This window comes from Porites lutea, chromosome 4, assembly GCF_958299795.1.
Source record: "Porites lutea chromosome 4, jaPorLute2.1, whole genome shotgun sequence".
Lineage (NCBI taxonomy): Eukaryota > Metazoa > Cnidaria > Anthozoa > Scleractinia > Poritidae > Porites > Porites lutea.
In genome coordinates, this window is record NC_133204.1 from 20,654,545 (window position 1) to 20,676,648 (window position 22,104).

At 37.4% G+C, this 22,104-nt stretch overlaps 2 protein-coding genes across 2 annotated transcripts; both read left to right on the forward strand.

Annotated features, from left to right (window-relative positions):
- The first annotated feature begins 6,839 nt into the window (after positions 1-6,839).
- LOC140932876 (uncharacterized) lies at positions 6,840-9,601 on the forward strand. Its single transcript, XM_073382371.1, has 4 exons — positions 6,840-7,006; positions 8,235-8,400; positions 8,869-8,907; positions 9,344-9,601. Exons 1-4 carry the CDS (start codon positions 6,848-6,850, stop codon positions 9,574-9,576), a joined length of 597 nt encoding a protein of 198 aa, XP_073238472.1. The 5' UTR covers positions 6,840-6,847; the 3' UTR covers positions 9,577-9,601.
- Positions 9,602-10,456: 855 nt separating this feature from the next.
- Positions 10,457-19,429, forward strand: LOC140935039 (uncharacterized). Its single transcript, XM_073384573.1, has 5 exons — positions 10,457-10,597; positions 12,524-12,721; positions 17,021-17,177; positions 18,676-18,705; positions 19,124-19,429. Exons 2-5 carry the CDS (start codon positions 12,539-12,541, stop codon positions 19,351-19,353), a joined length of 600 nt encoding a protein of 199 aa, XP_073240674.1. The 5' UTR covers positions 10,457-10,597; positions 12,524-12,538; the 3' UTR covers positions 19,354-19,429.
- The last annotated feature ends 2,675 nt before the right edge of the window (positions 19,430-22,104 follow it).

Consider the following 22,104-nt stretch of genomic DNA (forward strand, 5'->3'; position numbering starts at 1 on the left):
GGCAGGTCCTACACGTGTGTCTACAATCATTCCCATGAGCCACAGAGTTTTACTAATATCGCGGGCTCTTAACAATATCAATAATGACTAAAAATATTCTATTTTCTTTTAAGAATAAGAACTGAAGAACCAAAGTGACCTGCAAAACCCACTACTACACAGAAGTGGATGAAACATATCACTAAAAATCTTGTTATTATCCATACTTATTAGGTCCATGGGTTCTTTCAGTGATGGATTTTAAGACATGGAAATAAGAGTAAGTATAAAATATGTAGTTTTGGTAATAAGGGTACAAAAGAATACTTGGTCAAAAACTTTATATCATTTGTTTTTGTTTATTTTAAACAAAAACGTCAATGAATTTAAATCTGGAAGCTTTTGTTTTGGTCTGTTGTATCTGTCTAAAACTATTTGACCAGTCATATATGGGTATTGTGAGGTTCTGAACTCCCTGTATTCTCTTTCTAGTATTTTGGTCGTATCTGCTTGACTTCTTATGGGCAATTGTTTTGCATAAGTTGTTGAGAGGGAAATAGTAGGAGGAAATGGGGAGAATTTGGCATGGGTGGTTTTGACGAAATAGTGATATCTTGCGTTCCCTATGATATGAAAAAATTATATGATATGGTGTCGAAAAAATAGCTATCATTAAAACCAATGTAAGTGTCCATCCTTACTGATGGTTTGTGTTGAGTGACAGTATAATATATTAGTATATACACACTCAGTGATCTTGGTAATTCAAGCAATTTAATTGGTTAGCTATCTCGGACTATGACGTTATATTCACCGCGCTAGGCCGTGAATATAAAGCAGAACAAAATCGCTGTCGTAAATTGGGTGTTTTGCCAAAGTTTCATAGTACAGACTTTTTGAAAATACACGAATATCCAAGTGCTGATGACTTTGAAGGCAAGAAAAGACTTCATGGTGTTTAAACAGCATGATTTATTGTGAAGTGGTTTACTGTAGCTGACTTTTTGTACGCTCGAAGCTATGTGCACTACGGAGGAAAACAAGGTCGCTTTGTCACTGTTTTGTGATTTCGGGATTTTCTCGCAAGACCAATTTTGCCCATAAATAGAAGTTAATGTATGGAGGAACAAGAATCGCCGAAAGGCGATTTTTAACTGGGCTGCAAAGGGGCTATTTTTTTTTGAGGGGAGGGGGCGGCTATACACACTCAGGCTACCATAAAACCTTGTCGGCAACCATTGCATGCAACAGAATCTCATGTGAGACTGAAACATAAACTCGTTCAGAACATTGTACCCTTTTGAAAGACTTTCGTAACCAAAAAAAAAGAGTACCATTTTTAAGTGGGGGCTGTATAATAACTTTTAAATTCCACCATTATGAATAAAAATAAACAAGTTAGCCATTAATTCTAAACAGGAAACAATTTGTATTATTTCCACGCACCCCTCCCCCAATCCCTCTGTGCCCCAAAATATAGCGTGACAGTATAACGTGACTAATTTGACGTAACCGGAAATTCCAAAAATTGTTGTCCTTCTACGAGCATAAAATGCGACAGACTGAGCTGATTTACACTAGACAGAAATATTGTAATGTATGAAAACCAGAAGTATACTAAAACAGACAGTTAACTGCCCATTGATCCCGCCTGATCCAGGGGCCTCACTGACTGCACGGAGACTTTACTGCGCTTTTCACAAACATGCGAACTCTAAAGTTCAAAAGCCACCTTCACAATTGTGTTTATCGCTGCCGTCAATCATAATTACGATCACAAGCAACGAACCTTGAAACAGAGAAACACACAAAACGGATCAAAATCCACAAATCACAAACCATGACCTTTTGAACCCGTGAAGTAAAGTTTTGTTTCCTAAGAGGTCCGTTAAGATGATTGACAGCAGCGAAAAACGCAATCGTCGGTTGGGTTCTGAACTTCAGAATTCGCATGTTTGTGAAAAGTGCGATCCTAATTTGCGGTCCACAGTCTACATGAAAACGCACTATTTTTTCCACAAGATGAAGAATATTCAGTTTTAAGATTTTCGTCATGGTATTTTTCTCTAACTTAAAGGAATAAAATCCTTTGCATTTTGAGACCTAAAAAAGTTTAAAGATTTCTCGCTCGCATGTTGCGTTCACCAGCACGCACTTCAAACAATGTAAATAGATGAAACGATCGATAACATATACCGATGTGAGTTAAAAATTCGCTCCAGTTCTGTTTGTCTCACCCAAGACTAACTTTTCCTCATAGAAGATAACTATGCCGCTTTATAACTCGTCCGAAGTTTTTGTGCCAGCTAAACAATATGGAAACACTATTCACAGTGACTCCTTGGATATTAAAAAGACTGAACGTGATGCACTATTATGCCTTTGTTTACTTCTGATCACATCTTCAAGCGAAGTCTCTCTTTTCAAGCGATTCATCTCAATGCCCAATAATTGACCCTTCTATGTCAGTTAAAATCCTATGGTTCATTTTTATATTAATGCTGTTTTTGCCCCTCACATTGACTGTGTTCGTTCGTATTCAAAACACCTTTACGAAAATAAAGGTCGTAGAAGTCATGTGTGTTATGTTTCGAGATAAATGGATTATACGCTTTTTTAAGTTTCCATTTTGCGGTGAATTCAGTTTACATCTCCATAAAATGGTAAAAGAAATATCAAGAAACATCACGAGAGCTGAAAATTTTCAAAGGCATGTTTCTGAAACTCGCTAATGCTGACATCAATATAGCGTGCTTGCTGAATGGGCGAAAACACAGAATTGTGATCACAAGATCTTGTACAAATTTAATGATAAAAGCTTAGCAAGATACAGATACAAACAAAAGCAAACCCCCTGAAACTTCGACGTGGGCTACACTTGTATGCTCTACTCAGTCACCAAACCTTGTCAAGTAATAGCTGCTATTTTCCTCAAGTCGCTCTCTGTGAAGCTCCCGGATGGGATGTCCCGGTGAAGCTTTAAACTTGTGTGCGAAATTCTCAGAGTTCCTATTTTTGTCCGTGTCTTCTTTATCCTCAGTATCCGAAATTTAGACCTCCAAAGTGGCGTGTGTTGCATTAAATAGAAGGAAATATTTAAAGGAAAAGCCAGTCTTCTAACATGGCAAAGTTGTCACGTCCCTTGCTCATGACGTGCGTCAGATCAGGATTCATCTGCCATTCATCGGCAACTGAGTTGTTCGCTTCACTGACTATGACGGCTTACAATCAAGTCTTCAGCCATAGTGTCGTCAACTGGTGAAATACTTTGCTCATAAATTGTGCTTCTTAATTGCTCATGTACTAACATCGATCGATAGTTCACGAAGCGGCACGGCGTTTCAAACCTGACGCTCACAGTCATCTTTTCAGTCTTTTAGTGTGAACCTACCGTGAACGGCGTGTCGGTTTGAATGCAACGCGAGCATTTCTCTGAGTTTCCCAGCGCCAACATCATCTAACTGACTTAAACTCGAACAATGAAAAAATTATAGAGTGACTCCCATGATTGAGTCGCTTCGAACAACGCAAATAGCCTTCTTCAGGTTCGCAACGCCTTGTGGGTTTTTCATGGGGAGCGCAGACAAGGTACAAAAAGTATCCGTGCAAGGCTCCGTGCAAGAGAAACTCATATGAAACCATCTGTGAGAACATCGTTTCTCGGTACCAAACCCTCGTGTCTTTCCTCCCCCGGGCTACCACTTTTCGACACCGACGACCGAAAGCCCATTTTATGGCTGGGCAGCACAGGCAGCCCAGTAAAGAGGAAGGCAAATATTTTCAAAAATTGTACGTGCCAGCAAGTTAACAAGGCAAAGAATTTTGGAGATTCAACAATATTAACTTCGCCTTCGGCGAATAATTGTTAATTATTACTAACTTCACAATTATTTTTCTTGCAACTTATGACAATGAAACTTTGAAAGAGGAAAAGCGGCAGTTGTTATACGATAAGGGAACCATAATAAACTGACTGTTTTATACTGAGTGGTGTTATTTGCTTAATCTTTAGTGGAATGATTGTAACCTATGCTTGTGTACAAAATACAAATCTAGCAACAATTGTGTTGTAAACTGAAGAGGAGAAGTATCCGAGAACGATACTACCTCAAATGGGGATGTTAAAATGTTATATGCTTTTTTTAGAAATCAAAACTGTAGTGACATACAATTTTTAAAACTGAACAATTAATAAACATTCACATGTTTATTTCCTACTTTCTTATTATAAGCAAGGAATTCATACAATCTGGGTCACCCTGAATATGTTATAACAACTTCCTTAAGGTGCCGGAAACATCATCTTCTGATAATAACTGGAGCACTTCAAAAAGAACTAAACGAAATAAACTGCCCTTATTCAAGTGATGTAAAACCTGTTTGTCGATATAATATTCACTATCCCAGTGCACATTGAAGTAGGAATGTCGGGAAAAATTTACATTTCCTCAACAGCTCTTGTGAAATCAGGCAAATCAAGGCCAAAATTACGCTTGTTTCGGGTATATATGCACGCTGTAAGGTAGCGTTCACTTTCCTAGGCTCTCCCGAATTGAGAACTTGAGATCAGGCGGCCTACATCGTGCGAAGAAGTCGTAAACAAGGTTGCAGATTAAAGCTTACAGTTCTCTCAGATTATTTAGGATAAGAATTAAATGGCGAAATTAAATTTACTGTGGCTGAATAAATCGTCACTTTTTCAGATTTTCATGTACACAACTTTTTGTGTCGCCGCCGTGCCTTGCTTTAAGTTCTCTCTACACCACAACTCCAAGCCAGACGGTCCCTAACGTAGCAAATGATGACAATGGAAAGGTAAAGGGCGGTAATTTTATCTATAAGCCTGATTACGGAACGGCTTTCTTTCGCTAGTCAATTATACAGGGGCACCCAATGGATCTGTTCCTCAAAATATCTGTTCTTCAGGCACATTTTTGCTGGCTGGGAGATGTGGAAGAAATAATAGTCCTTGGAAGGAAAGTGTTGCTGGGAAAAAGATAATTCAGGGTGTCAGAGGGGATTTGAAGTCTAGAATAGCTGCTAGGGGTTACTTGTATGGGTTACTTACCACTCAAGATCTGAATTGTGCCCTATGAAACTTCCCAGTAAGTCAGGTTGCAGGTTGTAAGGTTGCTGGCTGGGAACTCTTCCATCAGTCTTGCTGGGAGTGAGGAACAGGTAATTTTTTTCCAGCAATCTCCCAAAATGCTTAAAATAGTCTCAGAAAACTTTATTCACGCTTTGTTGTTGTTTTTAGGTCTTTTTCTCAAAATTTCCCGTTGGGTGCCCCTGATTATATTCATACATTGAACCCGTACCATCCACGTTTTGATACTGAATATCTCGGTAAACCTCGGCTTCGGTTCCATTGTTCGGTGCCAGGTCTAATTGCCACTGAAAACTGAAACAGCAACTATTTAACTTTAGTTTCGGTTTAGTTTTTAAGCACAGTAATGGTTTTCTCATTTTAGTGTTTTATCATATGATACTATTGATGTCTAATGTTTTCGAGAGTAGCCCTGTGTTGTAAGTTTAAGCTGATGGAGCGTCAGAAGCAGCGGCAACGCCGAACGCCTGAGGCGTGACTGGTCGATGAAATCATGGAAGCTCAACTTTACCATGATCTTGGACGTGGTCTATTCCGTCCTAATTATTCAATATTTTAATATTGGAACAAGTTTACCTTTTCCAATTCAAGGAGCGTCAGCCCGGTTTTCCATTTTTTAAAATCTTTTTCCTACAATCGTTAAAAATCTGGCGCGTTACTATTATCAAAGGAAACAAGGTTTAAATGTATTTCTAGTTGTTTCAGGACATCTAAATTTCAAGGTTTTGTGGGTGAAAAGGTCTCGGACCCTTGTAAGTATGCTCGCCCTTACGGGCTGGATTAGACCCACCTCTTAACCCAGATTTGCTCAGCGATTCCTCCAGTACGAGAATTTGTTTATAAACAAGAGAGAGAGAAAAAAGTGAGAGATGATAAAAGTTTAGGATGATTTGAAATAAAAGTGGTTTGAAAGGAGTAAAAATTCCGATCAAAGTTATTAATAAACGGTAAGTAAAATGAGTCACTTGTTTGAATGAACGATCATAGCGTTGCAGCTGTATTTAACTTTCCCAAGAGATTCTAATTCCCCCCGTCAAAAAAGTCTTAGATTAAATAACGACAAAAAGAAATTAAAATAATTTGATCTGAACCCTAAGAAATAAACTACAGTAGGAAAAAACGGCTACAAAGAGTAAGAGAGATTATTTCCAGTCACAGAGGAACTCGGCCAAAAACCTTGACTTTTTATCGGCTGAACTTATATAGAAGGAGTAAAAACTATTGTTTAATATCTTTTTGACTGTGTCGGTACCACGAGCTGCCTGGACCCTTTTCTTCAGCGTGGAAAGGAATACTACTGACGATAAAAGCAATTTATGTGAGTTCATTTATAAACAAGACAGAGCGATGATAAATGAGTTTAACAAATGATACGATTTTAAAGGAATTAAAACTCCATTCAAAGACGACACATAAAAGAAATAATTTAAGTAAACGATCACTGTGTTGCAGCTGTATTTATCTTTTCCAAGAGATTTTAACCCCCCACGTCTGCAAAGTCTTGGATTAACTGACAATAGAAGACTTAAAAATAATTTTGGTCAGAGTGCTAAGTGATAAACTGCAATAACTAAGTTGAATCATCTTAGTGTAAAGAGAGATAGAGATTCCTTCCAGAGACTCAGCCAAAAACTCTGTCTTTGCACCTCTAACTCACAAAAGGTAAGATTTTAAATTACTTCGTTTAGCAATAGACGAGGCAAAACTCAACTTTTTGTTTTAAAATAAAGTTTTAATTTTTGGTTGCAGATTTGACCAGAAATGACGCTATACCTGACGTACTTGTCGATTTTGTTGTACATGATTGCTTCATCTGAAGGATGTCAACGAGAACAAGTGAGAAAGTGTACAAAAAAGTACGTAAAAGAGTTGGACGTGCTCCCCGGATCAGATATAAGCTCTCATTGTCAACGCTTGAAGGTGAATTGACTTTAAATGTTCGACCGTGTAATGCAAAATACAAGATCTTTGGTAGCATACTGCTCATGAAGTAATGAGGCTATTTTATAATGTGCTTAGTGCGGCAATCGGCCCACTGTTCTGCTACTTTCAGGATTGTTTTTTTTTCGTATGAATGACACCTTAGGGACTTGTGCACTTTTCTGTCTGCCCATTTTCCTGCTGTCTCCGAGTAGTAGCCAATTTACTTATTACTACAACTAACTACAAAAGGCGTTGCCAAGAAGATCAATGACGCTAGGTAGCCTTTTTACCAGGCGAACCGAAAGCTCCATCAATGACTGACTTTCTGTAAATAAAACATTATTTTGTCATTATCAACTGAGTTCATAAAGTCAGTTCACCACTGGCTACCTTCCTTGTGCCATATGTTAAATAAGGCCTACGTATGAGTAAAGTCAATTTTGATTAAAAAATAAATCATTCTAAGCCGAGTGTTTCTTTTATAGAAAGAGACTTTTGCCCACATGGAGCATGATAAAAACTATTGCAGATGACAAAACATATAATTATTTACAAAAATAATCCTATATTGGGGAGGTCAAACGCACTCGGCGCTTATTTGTAAACATATTGCCATTGGAGGTGACCTCTCTCAAAACCCCGGTTGTCATTTCGTGAGTTATCCATGCGCAAAGACCTGAAAGACCATCTGTAAATATCCACTGTAAGTTATAAATGTATAAATAAAACAAATAGACGATGATGATGAAGATGACCACTAGGCCAAGACATTGGCAACGATAGTTTGTGTGAACTTACAAAAAAAAAAGTTGACGGCATAAAGATGGCTTCCACCTCAAGGCGGTGAAAAGGCATACATCATATCGAGAAAAGTATTTTCAGAGCCACGTAGATTCCACATCGATGCATGCGTTACCATGGCGGTGGATTTAATATGGAATCACAGAGAAGGAAATTTAGGCCCGTCCACACGAGTTGTGACATTTTTGAAACCGCCATTTTTTATCCGGATTCGTGTGGACGGGGCCTTAAACCAATCTGGATACCGGTTTCAAAAAAATGTGGTTTCGGAAAGCGGGTTCACTGGTTTCGTGTGGACGAAAGCCTGATTCGTGTAAAAAAAATCTGCGGTTTAAAAAATAGCTAGATTCGTGTCGACGTGGACTAATTATGTTTGAAGACAAAATAATTTTTAATAAGTTTTGTTTGTGTTCTGTTACCACAGGATGTAGTAGGATGTTTTTGGTCGGACATGCCCAGCTGCACTGGTGAAGTGATAACCCAGTGGAGAGCCTGGGTTCTGCAGGTTGCTTCTTTGGAGACTTTTCTTGGCATCTGCCTTGGAGATTATCTCAATCTACAACGCATGTATGACGCCTTGCCCGAGGACTGTAAGAACACTTTTTCACGCCCATTTTATTATTTACTATAATTTAGTGTCTTTCCTGCTGTCCTGATTGACCAAGATAGGCAATTTTACTTACATCGTCCCAGTAAGGGATCCCTGAAAGGCTGGAGAGAATGCACACCCCTACGTGATTACACATTTATGTGTGAGAGATTATAAGTTAAACAGAAAAAATATTTGTAGATGTCTCCTATTTTCCCATCAAAGTAAAAAGAAAAGACTTATAAATGTTATTCTTTAAATGACATTGGTGAAATACAGTTATCACTTGCCAGATAAGGACATAACAGTGAAGTCACTGGTATGAGCAACACAGCTTATATTAGCGACGTATGTCGATACAGTGGAACTTCGACATGGTGAGGTCCACTCAGTGTATGTTGCAAATGTAAACCAACCGTTAATTCATCAACTTGCTAACACGCTTTTTTTGTTCTGTGTCTAATCGTAGCGAAAATCCTTCACTATTACAACATGATGCAGAATGCTGGTAAGTTAATTATTATTTGATTCTTCTTTGTTATAAATCGGTTATGGTCCCGAGGCTCTGCGATTTACGAATTTCTAGCTATCATGCATTAACGTGCCCAGAAAGTAGAGGAAAAAAAATTAAATCACGGATAAAACTGAACCACAATGTACTGCTATTGCGGACTCCAGAAACTACAAGAGGAATTTTTGGGGTCGTTTGGGTGGACAAGCGATACTTATGACTTGTTCAAGGTTGCCTTGAATACCATCAACCAATCATAATTTACCCTTGTCCACAAAACGGATCCCACAAATCACTGCACCGAAAGCAATCTCCCTAGAGTTTTTGAAATGGGGAAAATTAGGTAACGTTGCCTAAAGCCTACGTGGTAAGACCGCAAGGTCAGGTGGGTAGAGCCAAGTAAATACTTGACAACATATATAATTTTTTGCAGATATAGCTAAAGTTGACAAAGCCTGTGCCAAAAATGTTCACATCACTTGCAGCAAAAAGTTTGTCGAAGCTGTAAAGAACGACAAACTCATATGTTCTGATGGCGCAGCTTGGCTGAACTGTTACGTGGAGAATAACAATTGCGATGAAAAATCTTTGATTTACCGTTACACTCAGTATGTCAGTAAAGTGGCACCATATTTAGAGCAAGAATGCAGTCAAGCTGTTCATTGACTGAATCTTCTGTTAACCGCCGATTTTGATGGAGTTGTAATGGAAGAGAAAAAGGATATTTTGTAATCTTTCTTCTGGTGCTATTGCATGAATAAGATAGGCGAACATAGTATAAACTAAAGGTTGTTAGATCTACGTTATACCTCGAAAAAATAAAGTTAAAGAAGGAAAGTTAAGAAATCCTTATATCAATACTTGTAATATGGGTAGAGTGTGTTTCGTAGAGCGCTCAATTCATTTGATCGAAGAGCATTGACTATAACTACATATTAGTCCAGGCTTCAGGAGCAATCATCTTTTATTGCGACAGTGCTGTTTCGTATGGTCCGAAATTATAGGACCACTTGATGAGTGTGGTCCTATAATTTCGGACCATACGAAAAAGCATTGTCGCAATAAAAGATGATGACTCCTTAAGCCTTAACCCCTGTGAAATCCTTATATCGATATTTCTTTTACGTCTCTTACTAAAGCAATTTTACACCAACATAACTCTGCCTTTCAAGGAGATTGTGGCATTAGGTTTTTAAGCTTTTTAGAAAAGCGTGCTTTATAAAAGTCTTCTGACCATGGAGTTCAAACGGAGAAAGCTTAAAGCAGGGAGCCCACGTCGCGTAGGTAACTTTCCTTGTGTTACTAACTGATATTTCCTTTGCAAACCACTGACAACCCTTCAGTAAAAAGTGAAACCAGCTGTTTAGATTAACTTAAAAAAAGCATTTTTCAACCTCAATAGAACACCATTTTGTCGAAATCGGCCAGATTGATTAAAAATCCAAGTACTCTCAACAATACACGTCACTGATTAGTTAATTCGCCCTGTCTTAAAAATCAAACAGTATTTCCAATATTTCAGTACGATTTCATTATCACAGCGGCTCTGTTTGACATTTGAGCAACAATTAGTATATAAAATAGGACGAGAAAACTGCGCGTTCATCCGACAAAAGGCTTGATTTTTGCAGTCGCCTTAATCCAAACAAGACATTTTCAAGAAATTTTTGTTCCGGTCAAGTTTAAGGTACAATGTTACGAATAATTCAACTAAAATCCTTACAAGAAGAGATCCCATAGAGACCATTATGTTACTCTTCCTACAGGGTTTTTAAAAACTTAAAGGTGCCCCTTAACAAACTTGCAACCCAACTAGACGGACGAGTTCTTTGACATTATTAAGCCAGAAGATCCTCAATGCAGTGTCAACTTCTGTGTAGCTTAAAGGCATTTTAGCGCGAGATTTTAACTTGATTTGCTTACTTGCCGCACGAGCTAAATGTGTGTGAATAGCAGCAAACAAGAACCTTTTCGATTCAGTGTTTGTGCAACAAGAAGAAAACGTGAAGTTGGTAAAACGAACATATACAAGCGTTTTGTTAACAAAAACAGGCAAAAAAGGTAACCTTACAATTCCCTTCTATTTAACAGTTAGAGACTAGTTGTTTTAGCGAATGAACGCAGGAGTAAATAATCGAAGCTTCGAGACATTCGTCCATAATTTGTTTCTTAACTTCAACTGAAAGTTCCCTAAAAAGGAATTAACTGATATTTTTTAACACCTCTTTGAACTTGCTGTAAAACACATCGAAGATTTGTAATATTTATCTATCAATAAGCAGTTGTTTTCAATGGAAACAAAATAGATATCAACTTTAACAGGTTCGTCCATTACCTTGACTAAACTGGACTAATCTGGTTGCCATAAAATAAAAACGAGAAAACGCTCCATAATAATTACTCTTAAAGATCGAAATACCGATTTTCTAAGGAAACCCGAGATTTATCGAGACGTTTATTAACACGAATGTTTAGAAAGGGCGTTATAAAAATATTTTTTATGAAAATTTTAATAACATATGACAAGAACGAAATATTTGATTATATATGGGGTAAGTAAACAGAATGTTGACTGTGTTTCTGATGAGATACAGCGAAAAAAAAGAAGAGTAAAAAAAATTTATAATAATTAAGATCTACTTTTTGAGGAAATTTTATCGACACCACAACACTAGCCTGCGTGGCAGGCGTTCGAAAGGGAAGGGGAAGGGAATTAGGCGTCTTTTCCTTTATCCCTCGCGCGCGCCCAAATTCCCCCTTTCTCTACAACACAAAAATAGGCAACAAATTGGTGTTAGACGGACTACGTACACTATAAGATCTTCTATGACTTATGAAGGCTGAAGCGTCGACAAAGTGGGTACCATAGCTTTTATAAAAGCGTAGGGATCTGAGGATCACTTGCAGAATTTATCTTAAAATGATCAGGTGACCATTGTCATCCTATTTATTTTTATTGTTGTTCGTCTTTTTCGTTTTTTAAACATCAAAAGGAGTATTTATAAGTGGCCTATGAGGAACGTTAGTGAAAAAATGATTTTTTTCTTCCGACGGTTGCTCGATCGATTATCGAGGATTGTCCTGAAGGTGACGCCTTTCCAAATGGAGAAATAATATTTTGACGTTTAAGGTGGCTCCCTAGAGTATTTACTAATAACCCTTGCTATCTAGTATACGTTACAGAAGGAAATTTAGTGACTTGTAAACTTTGTAACATTGTCTCCTCCCATAAATGTTTGACCTACACTAACCAAAATTTTTGCGCAATGACCTTCAACAGAAAGTTAATAAAGCTTTTTTGGGGGAATGTTTCGAAACTGAGAGGCCATGTTTGTTTTATTTTTGCGTGGACGTCGCGGATTTTAAAGCTCGCGCCATACTTCTGCTCAGGCTGCGCACGGCCAAATTACTCTTGGGAGCCACCTTAGAGGAACGTTGCACGGCTGTGTTACATTACCTTAAGCCGCATATTTCCACATCCTTGGAAGGGCTTTATTATAACAGTTTTTATGGAGACATCAGGCTTTCTATTTCTGAACTCTCGAGGAACTGTTTGTAAAGTAGCTTATCATAGCTACATTTTAACGACTGCATTCTCTATTTTTGTCGCCAGGTTTAAAGGGCCATCATGCATCTGGTGCGTTCAACTTGTATGATTCTAATGATCCTCGCCTCCTTTACCTTGTTCTTGTCGGATGGAAAAAAGAGCTGCGAATCAGAGCAACTTCAGAAATGCATTTCTCAGTATGTGGAACTTGTCAGGGGCAAACAGGTGGATGGATCTAGCGAGCAGCATTGCTCTCGAGTGCAGGTAATTGGAGTTATAGGACTTTTAGGATACCGTGAGGAGCCAATAACCCGGAGAGAGCAGCTCCCATACTAGGCCTATGTCACGGTGTTTTACAGCCCGTTTTATTTTTAGACACATTTTAGGACACTTTTTCCTACGAAATTGAAATCTCCACCACGTCTATGAACGCATTCGAAGTACAAGATGTCAAAGAGGAAAACGTAACGTCATTAAAAGGCTAAAATTATCATTTTTAGGTTTGTAGATTTTGCTGACTGGTTTGTGGGACCTTAAAGATATTCTAAATTCGCGCAAAAACCGCTCTAAAAATAAACTGGTCCGTGAAAACGCCGTGACACGAGTACATAGAAATTGCTCGCTCCAGATTATGGGCTCCCGATAACGCAAACTGTCACTTGTACCGTCCCCCCAACCCAGTTACCTGTAAACACTCAAAGGCGAAAAAAACGAAAAAATACAGTCGAAGGCCACTTTACGGACACCACCTTGATACGGAAACCTCGTTAGCACCGACAATTTCCTATGTCCCTGAGGAAAGCCTTAACTGATTTTCTCGAAATTCTACCCGCTTAATACGGCAAAGTAGCTCCGACAAAAAGCACAACAAAAGCTTACGTCTCGTTCTGTTTTTCCCTTTCCTCGGTTGTTTCGCCAGCTCTATACCGATTTCTTTATCGACAGTGAAACAATCGAAACTATTCCACCCCATTTCCGAAATGTTTTTCACTTTTTTAGCGAAAAAAACTGTTTGAGTAAAACTTTTCTCGTTGAATGTGTGCGAAGCGGCGATGCAAGCTGCAACAAAAGGCGGGAATTTTGGCGCGAAACTCACACACCTCTGTGGCTTCTGATTGGACGTATCATTTTTCTCAAACGTGAAAAAACATCGTTCGAGATTCTGGTTGGACGTATCATTTTTTTCACGTGTGAAAACCATCGTTCGCTCCTCTGATTGGCTAGAACTAATTTGCGTACGAAAATTTACGACATAGCTTTTTGGTGAGTATTTCTCATTATTATATGGAGGAGAGTGTTTTACTGGGAACTAAACCACTCGTAGATTCCATACGCCACTTCATCCGGGACCCGAGTGGCGTATTTTCCGTATGTCACCTTTGTGAGTGTCGTATCGTTCAATGACGTCACGATTCCCGCCTTTTGCTTTCGTTGAATTTGTTTCTCCATATAATAAAAAGAACATTACTCGTTGGCTCGAAGATATGAATTTTATGAGGGTCTCAATGGGGTGGTGGCTTTTACGGTTATCGGCTAAAATTTTGGCTCTTTTACCGCTATCGGTTAATTTTTTTCAGTTACGGTTAACGAAAAAGTTAAAAATTAACTTCTTTTGTTTCAAAAAGTTAAATATTAATTAACCCGTATTTTTTTGTACCTTTAAATCAAAATAAAGGTCTTCGGATCATCTCGGGATGAAAAAAGCTATTCTTTTGAAAAATGTCAACATTTGATAGATTATACTTTTTATAAAGTATTCCACTTCTAATATTATTTTACACATAGAAATGTCAATAGTCAATTAAAAATAATCTTTGTGAAAAAGCAAAAGCAGACACACAAACGCCCAACTCAAGGCCGGGGCGCGACATTCATTATAACAGAAATGGCCGTTTTCACACTAGAGAAGGATTATTCGTGTGAGACGGGTTGTCCGTTTGATGATTCGCGTCAGGTAGGTAATACGTCTTAATTTGAAAATGGAATGGAATGAAAATGGAATTTTGAATGAACAATCCACCTGACTTTTGAAGACGGGATTATCCGTTCCATATAGCCTGTGTACAGCCGCCCCCTCCCCTCAGAAAAAATCGGAGAAGGGGTGTCTGTGGGGGAGGGGGCGACTGTACACAGGGTAGTCTCAGACTGATGATCCATTTCTAGCTCTAGTGTGAAAACGGTCAATAACAAAATTCCCGTATCCAGTGTTTTTAATGATATTGAAGGACTGTACGGAACGACTGTCTGCTGTTGCCTTGTCCGTAGGCCTCATTATTCCGCGCGGCTTCTCAGTGCGTTTCGGGTCACGTGGTCCGAGCGAGTTCTCCACCGAAATGCCTTGACCGAGATTGCGTGGGAAGACGCCGTACAGGGACTTAAGGCATAATGTCTACCGTAGCGTCAGAGAAAAACAAGGAAATGTTGATTATCGGCAATGTGTTTTAGAAACATTGACATCTCTGCGTGTTGTTTCACTAGTGTTTCGAGGGCACAACCTCCAGAAAATTGCAAATATTAATCCCCAGCAAGAAGCCACACTTTCGCTATGGAAAAAATTAGTTCCAGGAGAGAGCGCCGGAAAGGGAGCCTACGTCTTGGTTAACATGTAAAAGGCGCTTCGCCTAACGTGCGTACGGAGTCACACTAGCCGGGAAATAAAAAACGCAGCCATAAGTGAGTTTAGCACCTTCCTTAAAAGAAGCAAATCTAGGTAACAATTTCTTTTACGGTTAACTCTTTTTTACCCTATTTACGGCTAACGGTTAAAATTTTTCAATTTTTACGGCTATCGACTAAATTTTTGGCTGTTTTACGCCTATCGGTTAACCCCATTGAGACCCTCTTTTATGTTTTCGTGGCAAGAACAATATCTCACGAGTGAGCGAAGCGAACGAGTGAGATATTGTTCTTGCCACTCGAATAAAAATTCATATCTTCTCGCCACCGTGTAATATCCTCTATGTATGTATATAATAAATCCGATTATAAGCTTCCTGGATATTAGCCTCCCTCTAGCTCCAATTATAAACCTGCCTCTAAATTCGATTTATTATGACCTTCTGGAGCTTAATTAAAAAACAGTAAATGCAAAAAGTATTTTGATCAGCAGTGCTATAAGAAGTTTTTTCAAAGCGTCTTTGCTATTCCGGTTATAAACCCCTCGGTTTATTATAAGCCCTCCTAAAACTCCTTATTAGCGGAGTTTACGGTATTCTGTTGCGCAGTTGTTTACTTGTTTATAAGAGGCCTCAATGGGGATAAACCGTTAACCTTAAGACTACCCAAAAGAATGGTGTTATGTAAGTGGTAAAATTCAAAATAATAATAAAAATATTCCCGAAAAATTTTCTTGTAGGGAAATTTCTTATTTTTAAAGTGTTATATCTTGTAGCAAGATATAATTAGATAAAGTTTCCATCCTACTTCAGTTCTTAGTGAGCTAATTGGTTTCGAATAATCGGTTAGTTTCCTTACTGAAAATAAATTGGAAAGTAACCGTTCAACGTAAAAGTTACCGCTTTCACTTTGGATAATAAGAAGTCTAAAACGAGCACAGCCTTGGCTAAACTGAAATTTTGCTGTTCCACTGTCGGAAAATTTTCTCAAGTGTGTATTTTTTTGTCAGTGAAGGCATTGACGGCCTTTAAAGTTTTACCTAGGCAACTGCTTTGGTTGTCTTTACTCTGGCTACTAATGGACTGGAAAGCAATGAGATCGTATGTGATTTTTTCAATTTAATATTTTGAAAAAGAAAAAAAGGCGTTAAATGTTTTGAAAACAATGGAAAAATGTTAAAGTTCGGAAAAAATATCTCTAAAATGCATCAAACTCTAGCTGCAGTGTAAAAAAAAGTGCCTTGGCGGAAATGTTTACACAGTAACTTTTAGGGAGTTATTATAACTCCAAAAAAGGAGTAAAAATTTAAGGTGCAGGATAACCCCTTTTATTGGGTTACTTTAACTCCTGATTTACCTCCAAATTCGGGGTCATTTTTACTCCTGAAAAAGATTTCTTTTATCGTTCAGTATGGAGTTAAAATAGCTCCGAGAATGGGGTTATTTTTACTCCTTACATGGTTTGTTTTTACGCTTTTTGGAGTTAATTTAACCCTGAAAGTTGAGTAAAATCTTAGGTGCAGGATAACTCCTTTCTTGGGGTTATTTTAACTCCTCAATATCTGGGGTCATTTTTACTCCTGAAAAAGAGTTCTTTAAACTCCTTTTTGGAGTAAAATATTTCCCCAAAAAATAGCTCCACCGCAAGGAGGAGAAATTAACCCACTAGAGGAGTTATTGTAACTCCTTGAAATTACTATGATAGCTGGACATTTAGCGCCATAGCAACTAAGAAGCCAATTTAACGGTTGAAATATGTTTTCCGCGGTTAAAGGGTTAAACTTGAAAAAGACTCATTTGAGGACTCCATCTGGGCTGAGATTTTATTCAAAAGATCCACCAGGTTTTCATTGACGCTTCGTTAAGACAAAGGTATAGAAAAATCTAGAGAGAGGACAAAATATGTTTTCCAACAAATAAAACCTTGTGTACTTTTCTCTTCCTACAGGAAGTTTTGTCCTGCTTTGCAGAAAACCCATCATGCAAGGGACAGTCAGTTAATAGTTTTCGCCAGTGGATTTTGAAAGAGGCAAAGCTTGAGGTCAAGCTTAATATCTGCCCTAAAATAAATCCAAAAGAGCTCGAAGAATCTGTTTCAGATACAGGTAAAATGGCTCTTACGTAAATTCGCTTGCTCCTCGTGTAATTGTATTTATAAGCTCTTTTTTTTTATGCAGTCAAGAGAGAATAAAGTCGAAAGGGAAGAGATCTTTATAAAATAATGAATGGTAATAATTATATATCCAACAGATCCGGGGTAACTTCACAATACATGAACTAAAGAAGATCACACTACTGGAACATCTCATATCCTAAGAATGATACTCCGTCAAATAGGCTTCACCCTCATTCTACCCTAGGCCCTAAGAATGGGCTCGGTCATTACCTTGTGTTATGGCATAAAGTTAGATGAGATAATAACAATAATAACAATAATAATAATAATAATAATAATAATAATAATAATAATAATAATAATAATAATAATAACAATAATAATAATAATAATCAACGTAATTTCTTGTGAATGGATACGTTTCGCCACAACGAGCTAAGAGATCTCGAAGCTGAATTTCTGAGTATGGTGTGTAACGATGTCGAGATCGACCAGTACTTCAAGACATCTCCGGCGAACATTTAAACTGAGGATCTAACAAAACTCAGGATGCGAGGTTAGATATCCACGCGCGTGGTTTCTGGGAGCGACATCGATTAGCATTCTTCGATGTGAGGGTCTGTCACCCTAATGCTGTATCGTATAGGGACCTAGAGCCACAACAAATTTATCGTATTCATGAGAACGAGAAAAAGCGTCTCTACTCAAAGAGAGTCTTGGACATCGAGCATGGAACATTTACACCTTTGGTCTTCGCCACAACTGGCGGAATGGGAAAGGAGTGCTTGATGTATCATAGCCGTTTAGCATAGCTGATTGCCATCAAAAAAGGGGAACAGTATGCCAAAACCATCTCATGGATTAGAACCAGAGCCTCATTCGCACTCTTGAGATCTGCTTTGGTTTGTCTTAGAGGCTCTAGGACAAGAAGAGTGCCATGTGACATTAAGAATGTTGATATTGATGTCGAAGTTGTTGAAGCAGCCATTAGATATCGGACTATTGATGTGTTTCCTTACTTTTAAATGGCAAATATTCTCCATTAACACATTGTGAACGCTGTTTAATTTTCTTCTTTTTTAGTGATTATCTCAGTAAAAATGTAATTGACCTTGAAAATAGTTTCTTCTTTTTTTATTCGAAATGAATTGTTTTAATTGAAATGAAATGTTCTTAATCTTAATAATTTTTGTTTAATGAAATGATTTTTTTCTAATCAAAACTAAGTGTTTTTTAATGAAAGGAACTGTAAATAGTGTTTTGACGAAATAGTTTTTTTTAAAGTGAATTAATAATTATTGTAAATAGGATTTTAATAATTAGTATGTTATCAATAAACTTCAACATGGATACGTTTTGGAATTTTATTATCGGTTTTGATTTATACTAAGAGAACGAAGCCTTTAGGTTTATATCCTTTATCCATTATAAAAATAAACTTGGTATTATCAAAATAATCTAAAATTCAACTAAATCCTTATTCGCAGATGAAGAAGAGGAGAACGAGGTGGAAGAAGGTAAGAATTTTAACTGCAAAAAAAGCTCTGCGGAGAAAAAAAGAAATCTTTGTTACACTCATTATTCTTCATGTAGTAGAGATGGTTTGTTTATAGTGGAAAGTGCATTTAGTTCACCATTTACAGGGACTGCACTCAAATAATTTGAAACAAGTAATCCAAACAGAACATAAAAGGATTAGAAACCCAACTGGTAGGAGGCAACGTTGGCTACTTACAAGCGTAGCTGAGGATTTGAACTCGGGACAACCGAGAACAAATCCAGCAACTCGCCAGAGCGGGAGTCGAATCGCGGGACTCGTAGGCGTAGTAATGAATATATAATACATCAATGGTATGAATCAATATGTCGGATAATAAACCATAACTTTCAAGACAAGTTAAAATTGCTTCTGGCGTTTTTTCTTTAATGTTTCAGTCGATGAAGATATTGCCTGCGCCAGGGATGTTCACATCAAATGCAATAAACGGTTTTTGACGTTGATGACGCAACCTGGCGAAAACATCTGTAGTGACGCAAAGGTTTGGTTTGACTGTTACAAGACTGAAAATCAGGAATGCAACTCAAAGCTCATTGATAAATACGCTAAATTTGTCGAAAAAACTTACAACAAGCTTGCAAGTCTTTGCCAAAAAGTCGAGTTGTAAAGAAATTCATCAGCGGGTGAAAGCCATAATTGACGTACAAAATTTGATTTAGATGAATAGATATTAGAATATAATAATTCCATTCACAGTTGCTTTGTCCTCTCAGTTTAACTTTTCACCCGGATATAGAGGTGTAATAAACTTCACAAAGAAAAAAGTTCAAGTTGTTTTTGAATTTGTCTTAACGGTTTTAATCACCTAGCCGAGAACATACAAATACCTATCGAAAGAGGTAGATTCGTTCGACAAACAATGATCCTACGCTATACAGTAAAAACCCGCATATAAGAACCTACAGGCTGAAATTTGGCAATTAAATAGCCAAAAGTATAAGACCCTGTTCAGCCTGGCAAAGAAACATAGGTTCTTGTACCAAAAAAACAAAAGAAACAACAACAACAAAAAAAATCGCTCCAATTTTGATGGTCAAAATTCTGGATTTTAGTTGTGCGAGAAACTATTGACAAAAAATTATTATGTATATGTTTTCTTTGTTGTACACTTGTTTGGATTTTCAGTAAAAAAAGGTTTTTCATAGACCATTTTTTATTAGTGGGACAATATTTCTGCCAATGGTTACACTACGACAATCTGTAAAAAAAGAAGCAATTAACAACCTAATCAGCCTGAATTGTGAAAAACTTCCCTAAAATATAAGAACCTGTTCAGCCTGACCTCGAAAATTACAGGTTCTCATATGTGGGTTTTTACTGTATATAAAGTACGGCTTCGTGCTTTGACGAAAATCCCTCTAAGAGAGAATTAGGCCTTTTCTGGCTGTTCTTTAGTCTTATTGGAGGTCAAATTAACTTCCTTTTACCTCATTGCACTCGTTTAAATTCCATAGACAGTCCGGCTGTCCGGATGGGGGGGGGGGGGGGGGGTACCAAGTTCAATGGCCTATACTTGCAGTAAAAAGTTTGTCGAAGCTGCGAGGAAAGACAAACTCATCTGCTCTGATAGTGCAGCTTGGCTGAGATGCTACGAGGAGAATAACAATTGCGATGAAAAATCTTTGGTTTACCGTTACACCCAGTATTTCGGTAAGGTGGCACCACATTCAGAGCAGGAATGCAGTCAAGCTGTTCTTGACTGAATCTTTTGTTAACCGCGGATTTTGATGATAACAGACTTGTAATGGTAGAAAAAAAGATATTTTGTAGTCTTTGGTCTGGTGCTATTGCATGAATAAGATGGGCAAACATAGCACAGCAGTAAAGGTCGTTAGATCTACTCTATACCTTCAAAGAGAAAAATAAAGTTAAACAAGGGACGTTAAGAAATCTTTATATCGATATTCCTTTTACCTCTTTTACTATTTAAAACCAATTTTCCTCCAACATAACTCTTTGTCGACATCTGCGTTCTGGATACTTCAGAGACTTTCATGTAGCAACTGGCATTAAATTTCAGTGAAGCATTCTCGAAAAGCATGCTAAACTTCCTTGTATCAGAGCTCATGTAGAACTGATAAACACCTTGGTTTATGACTACGAAATGAGCACGGGCCTTTCGGTTCCGCGTGAAATTCGCACCTCAATCGGTGGGACGAATGCCAATGATACTCATGCCTCCAAAGCTAATCATATCACAATGCAAATAAAATTATCGAGAAAGGTACTGTACCGTATATAAATTTTCGTGACTTCCTTAAAATGGCTGGGAAGTTTTTTTCTTGATTATAATAATAATAATAATAATAATTCTTTATTAATAATAATATTATAATTAATAATAATAATAACATTATAATTAACATTAATATAATAATAATAATAATAATAATACACTGTACTTAAAGAGGGTAGCACGGAATAGTTACAGAAACTAGTAAAATAAATAAATCTCTAAGGCTTTCTTTTTTGCTTGGTCGTGCTTTTGGTCACACTCTAGTAATAACCTAGTCTCCCTCCCCGCAAATGGTCAAAATTTTGACATGTGAATCCATGTATGAAAAAGGGTCTTATGCGTTCAGTGATGCACACGTATACTTCTTTTCCAAGAAGTTAACTGTGATAATGTTCTCTTTCTGTTTTACAATCAGTTTAAGTATAAATTTCTGGATTTCTTTGCATAAGTTGAAGCTTTTTCGTTTTGATTTTTGGGTTTAAGTAATTAACAGTATATAAATGGATGCTTCGCCTTTTAGCCTTGGCTAAATCTATATATTATGCTTTGCTATATACAGATTGGAGAAATTAATCCAAATTTAGAATTTTGCAAAGTCTAAAGCTCACATTCAGCATATATCGACCATCTGGACACAAAACAACTATCGGTTCCATTTTATGTTACCTTCTTTTATTTCAAATTCTTAGCCAATAATACATAACCCAAACTCCTAACTATTCCCAGGAAAAAAAAGAGAACAAAAGTTGAATTAACGTAAATGTTGAACTGCTAAATAATTATCTTCTATTGTGTTTTTTTTTCAGTGATGCGATGTTGATGGCTTTATTTATTATGCAAAATACATTGACACTTAAAGGTCCACATTATAAGAGAGACTGAAATGTATGACAGTTTAAGACCCTCCCTCCAACAATCTGTCTGAATATTGTAATATTAAAATAGCTTTATTCTTTTTTCTCAAGATCTGCGATGATTGGCATCAGCTCCACCCTGAAGGGACACAAATCCCGTCTTTAGCTAAATTTAAGGATATTTTATTTATTAGTAATTAACGGTGTATAAATATGGATATTAAGATTGTTACTTCGTCTAGCTATAAATTCATTAAAATAACTACGT

Bases quoted from the DNA above. Each gene is read 5' to 3' on its own strand.
- LOC140932876 (XM_073382371.1), top strand. From the start codon at position 6,848: ATGACGCTATACCTGACGTACTTGTCGATTTTGTTGTACATGATTGCT. The intron at 7,007-8,234 runs GTGAATTGACTT...CTGTTACCACAG, and splicing joins CTCATTGTCAACGCTTGAAG to GATGTAGTAGGATGTTTTTG. The intron at 8,401-8,868 runs GTAAGAACACTT...GTCTAATCGTAG, and splicing joins TGACGCCTTGCCCGAGGACT to CGAAAATCCTTCACTATTAC.
- LOC140935039 (XM_073384573.1), top strand. From the start codon at position 12,539: ATGCATCTGGTGCGTTCAACTTGTATGATTCTAATGATCCTCGCCTCC. The intron at 17,178-18,675 runs GTAAAATGGCTC...CCTTATTCGCAG, and splicing joins AGAATCTGTTTCAGATACAG to ATGAAGAAGAGGAGAACGAG. The intron at 18,706-19,123 runs GTAAGAATTTTA...TTAATGTTTCAG, and splicing joins GGAGAACGAGGTGGAAGAAG to TCGATGAAGATATTGCCTGC.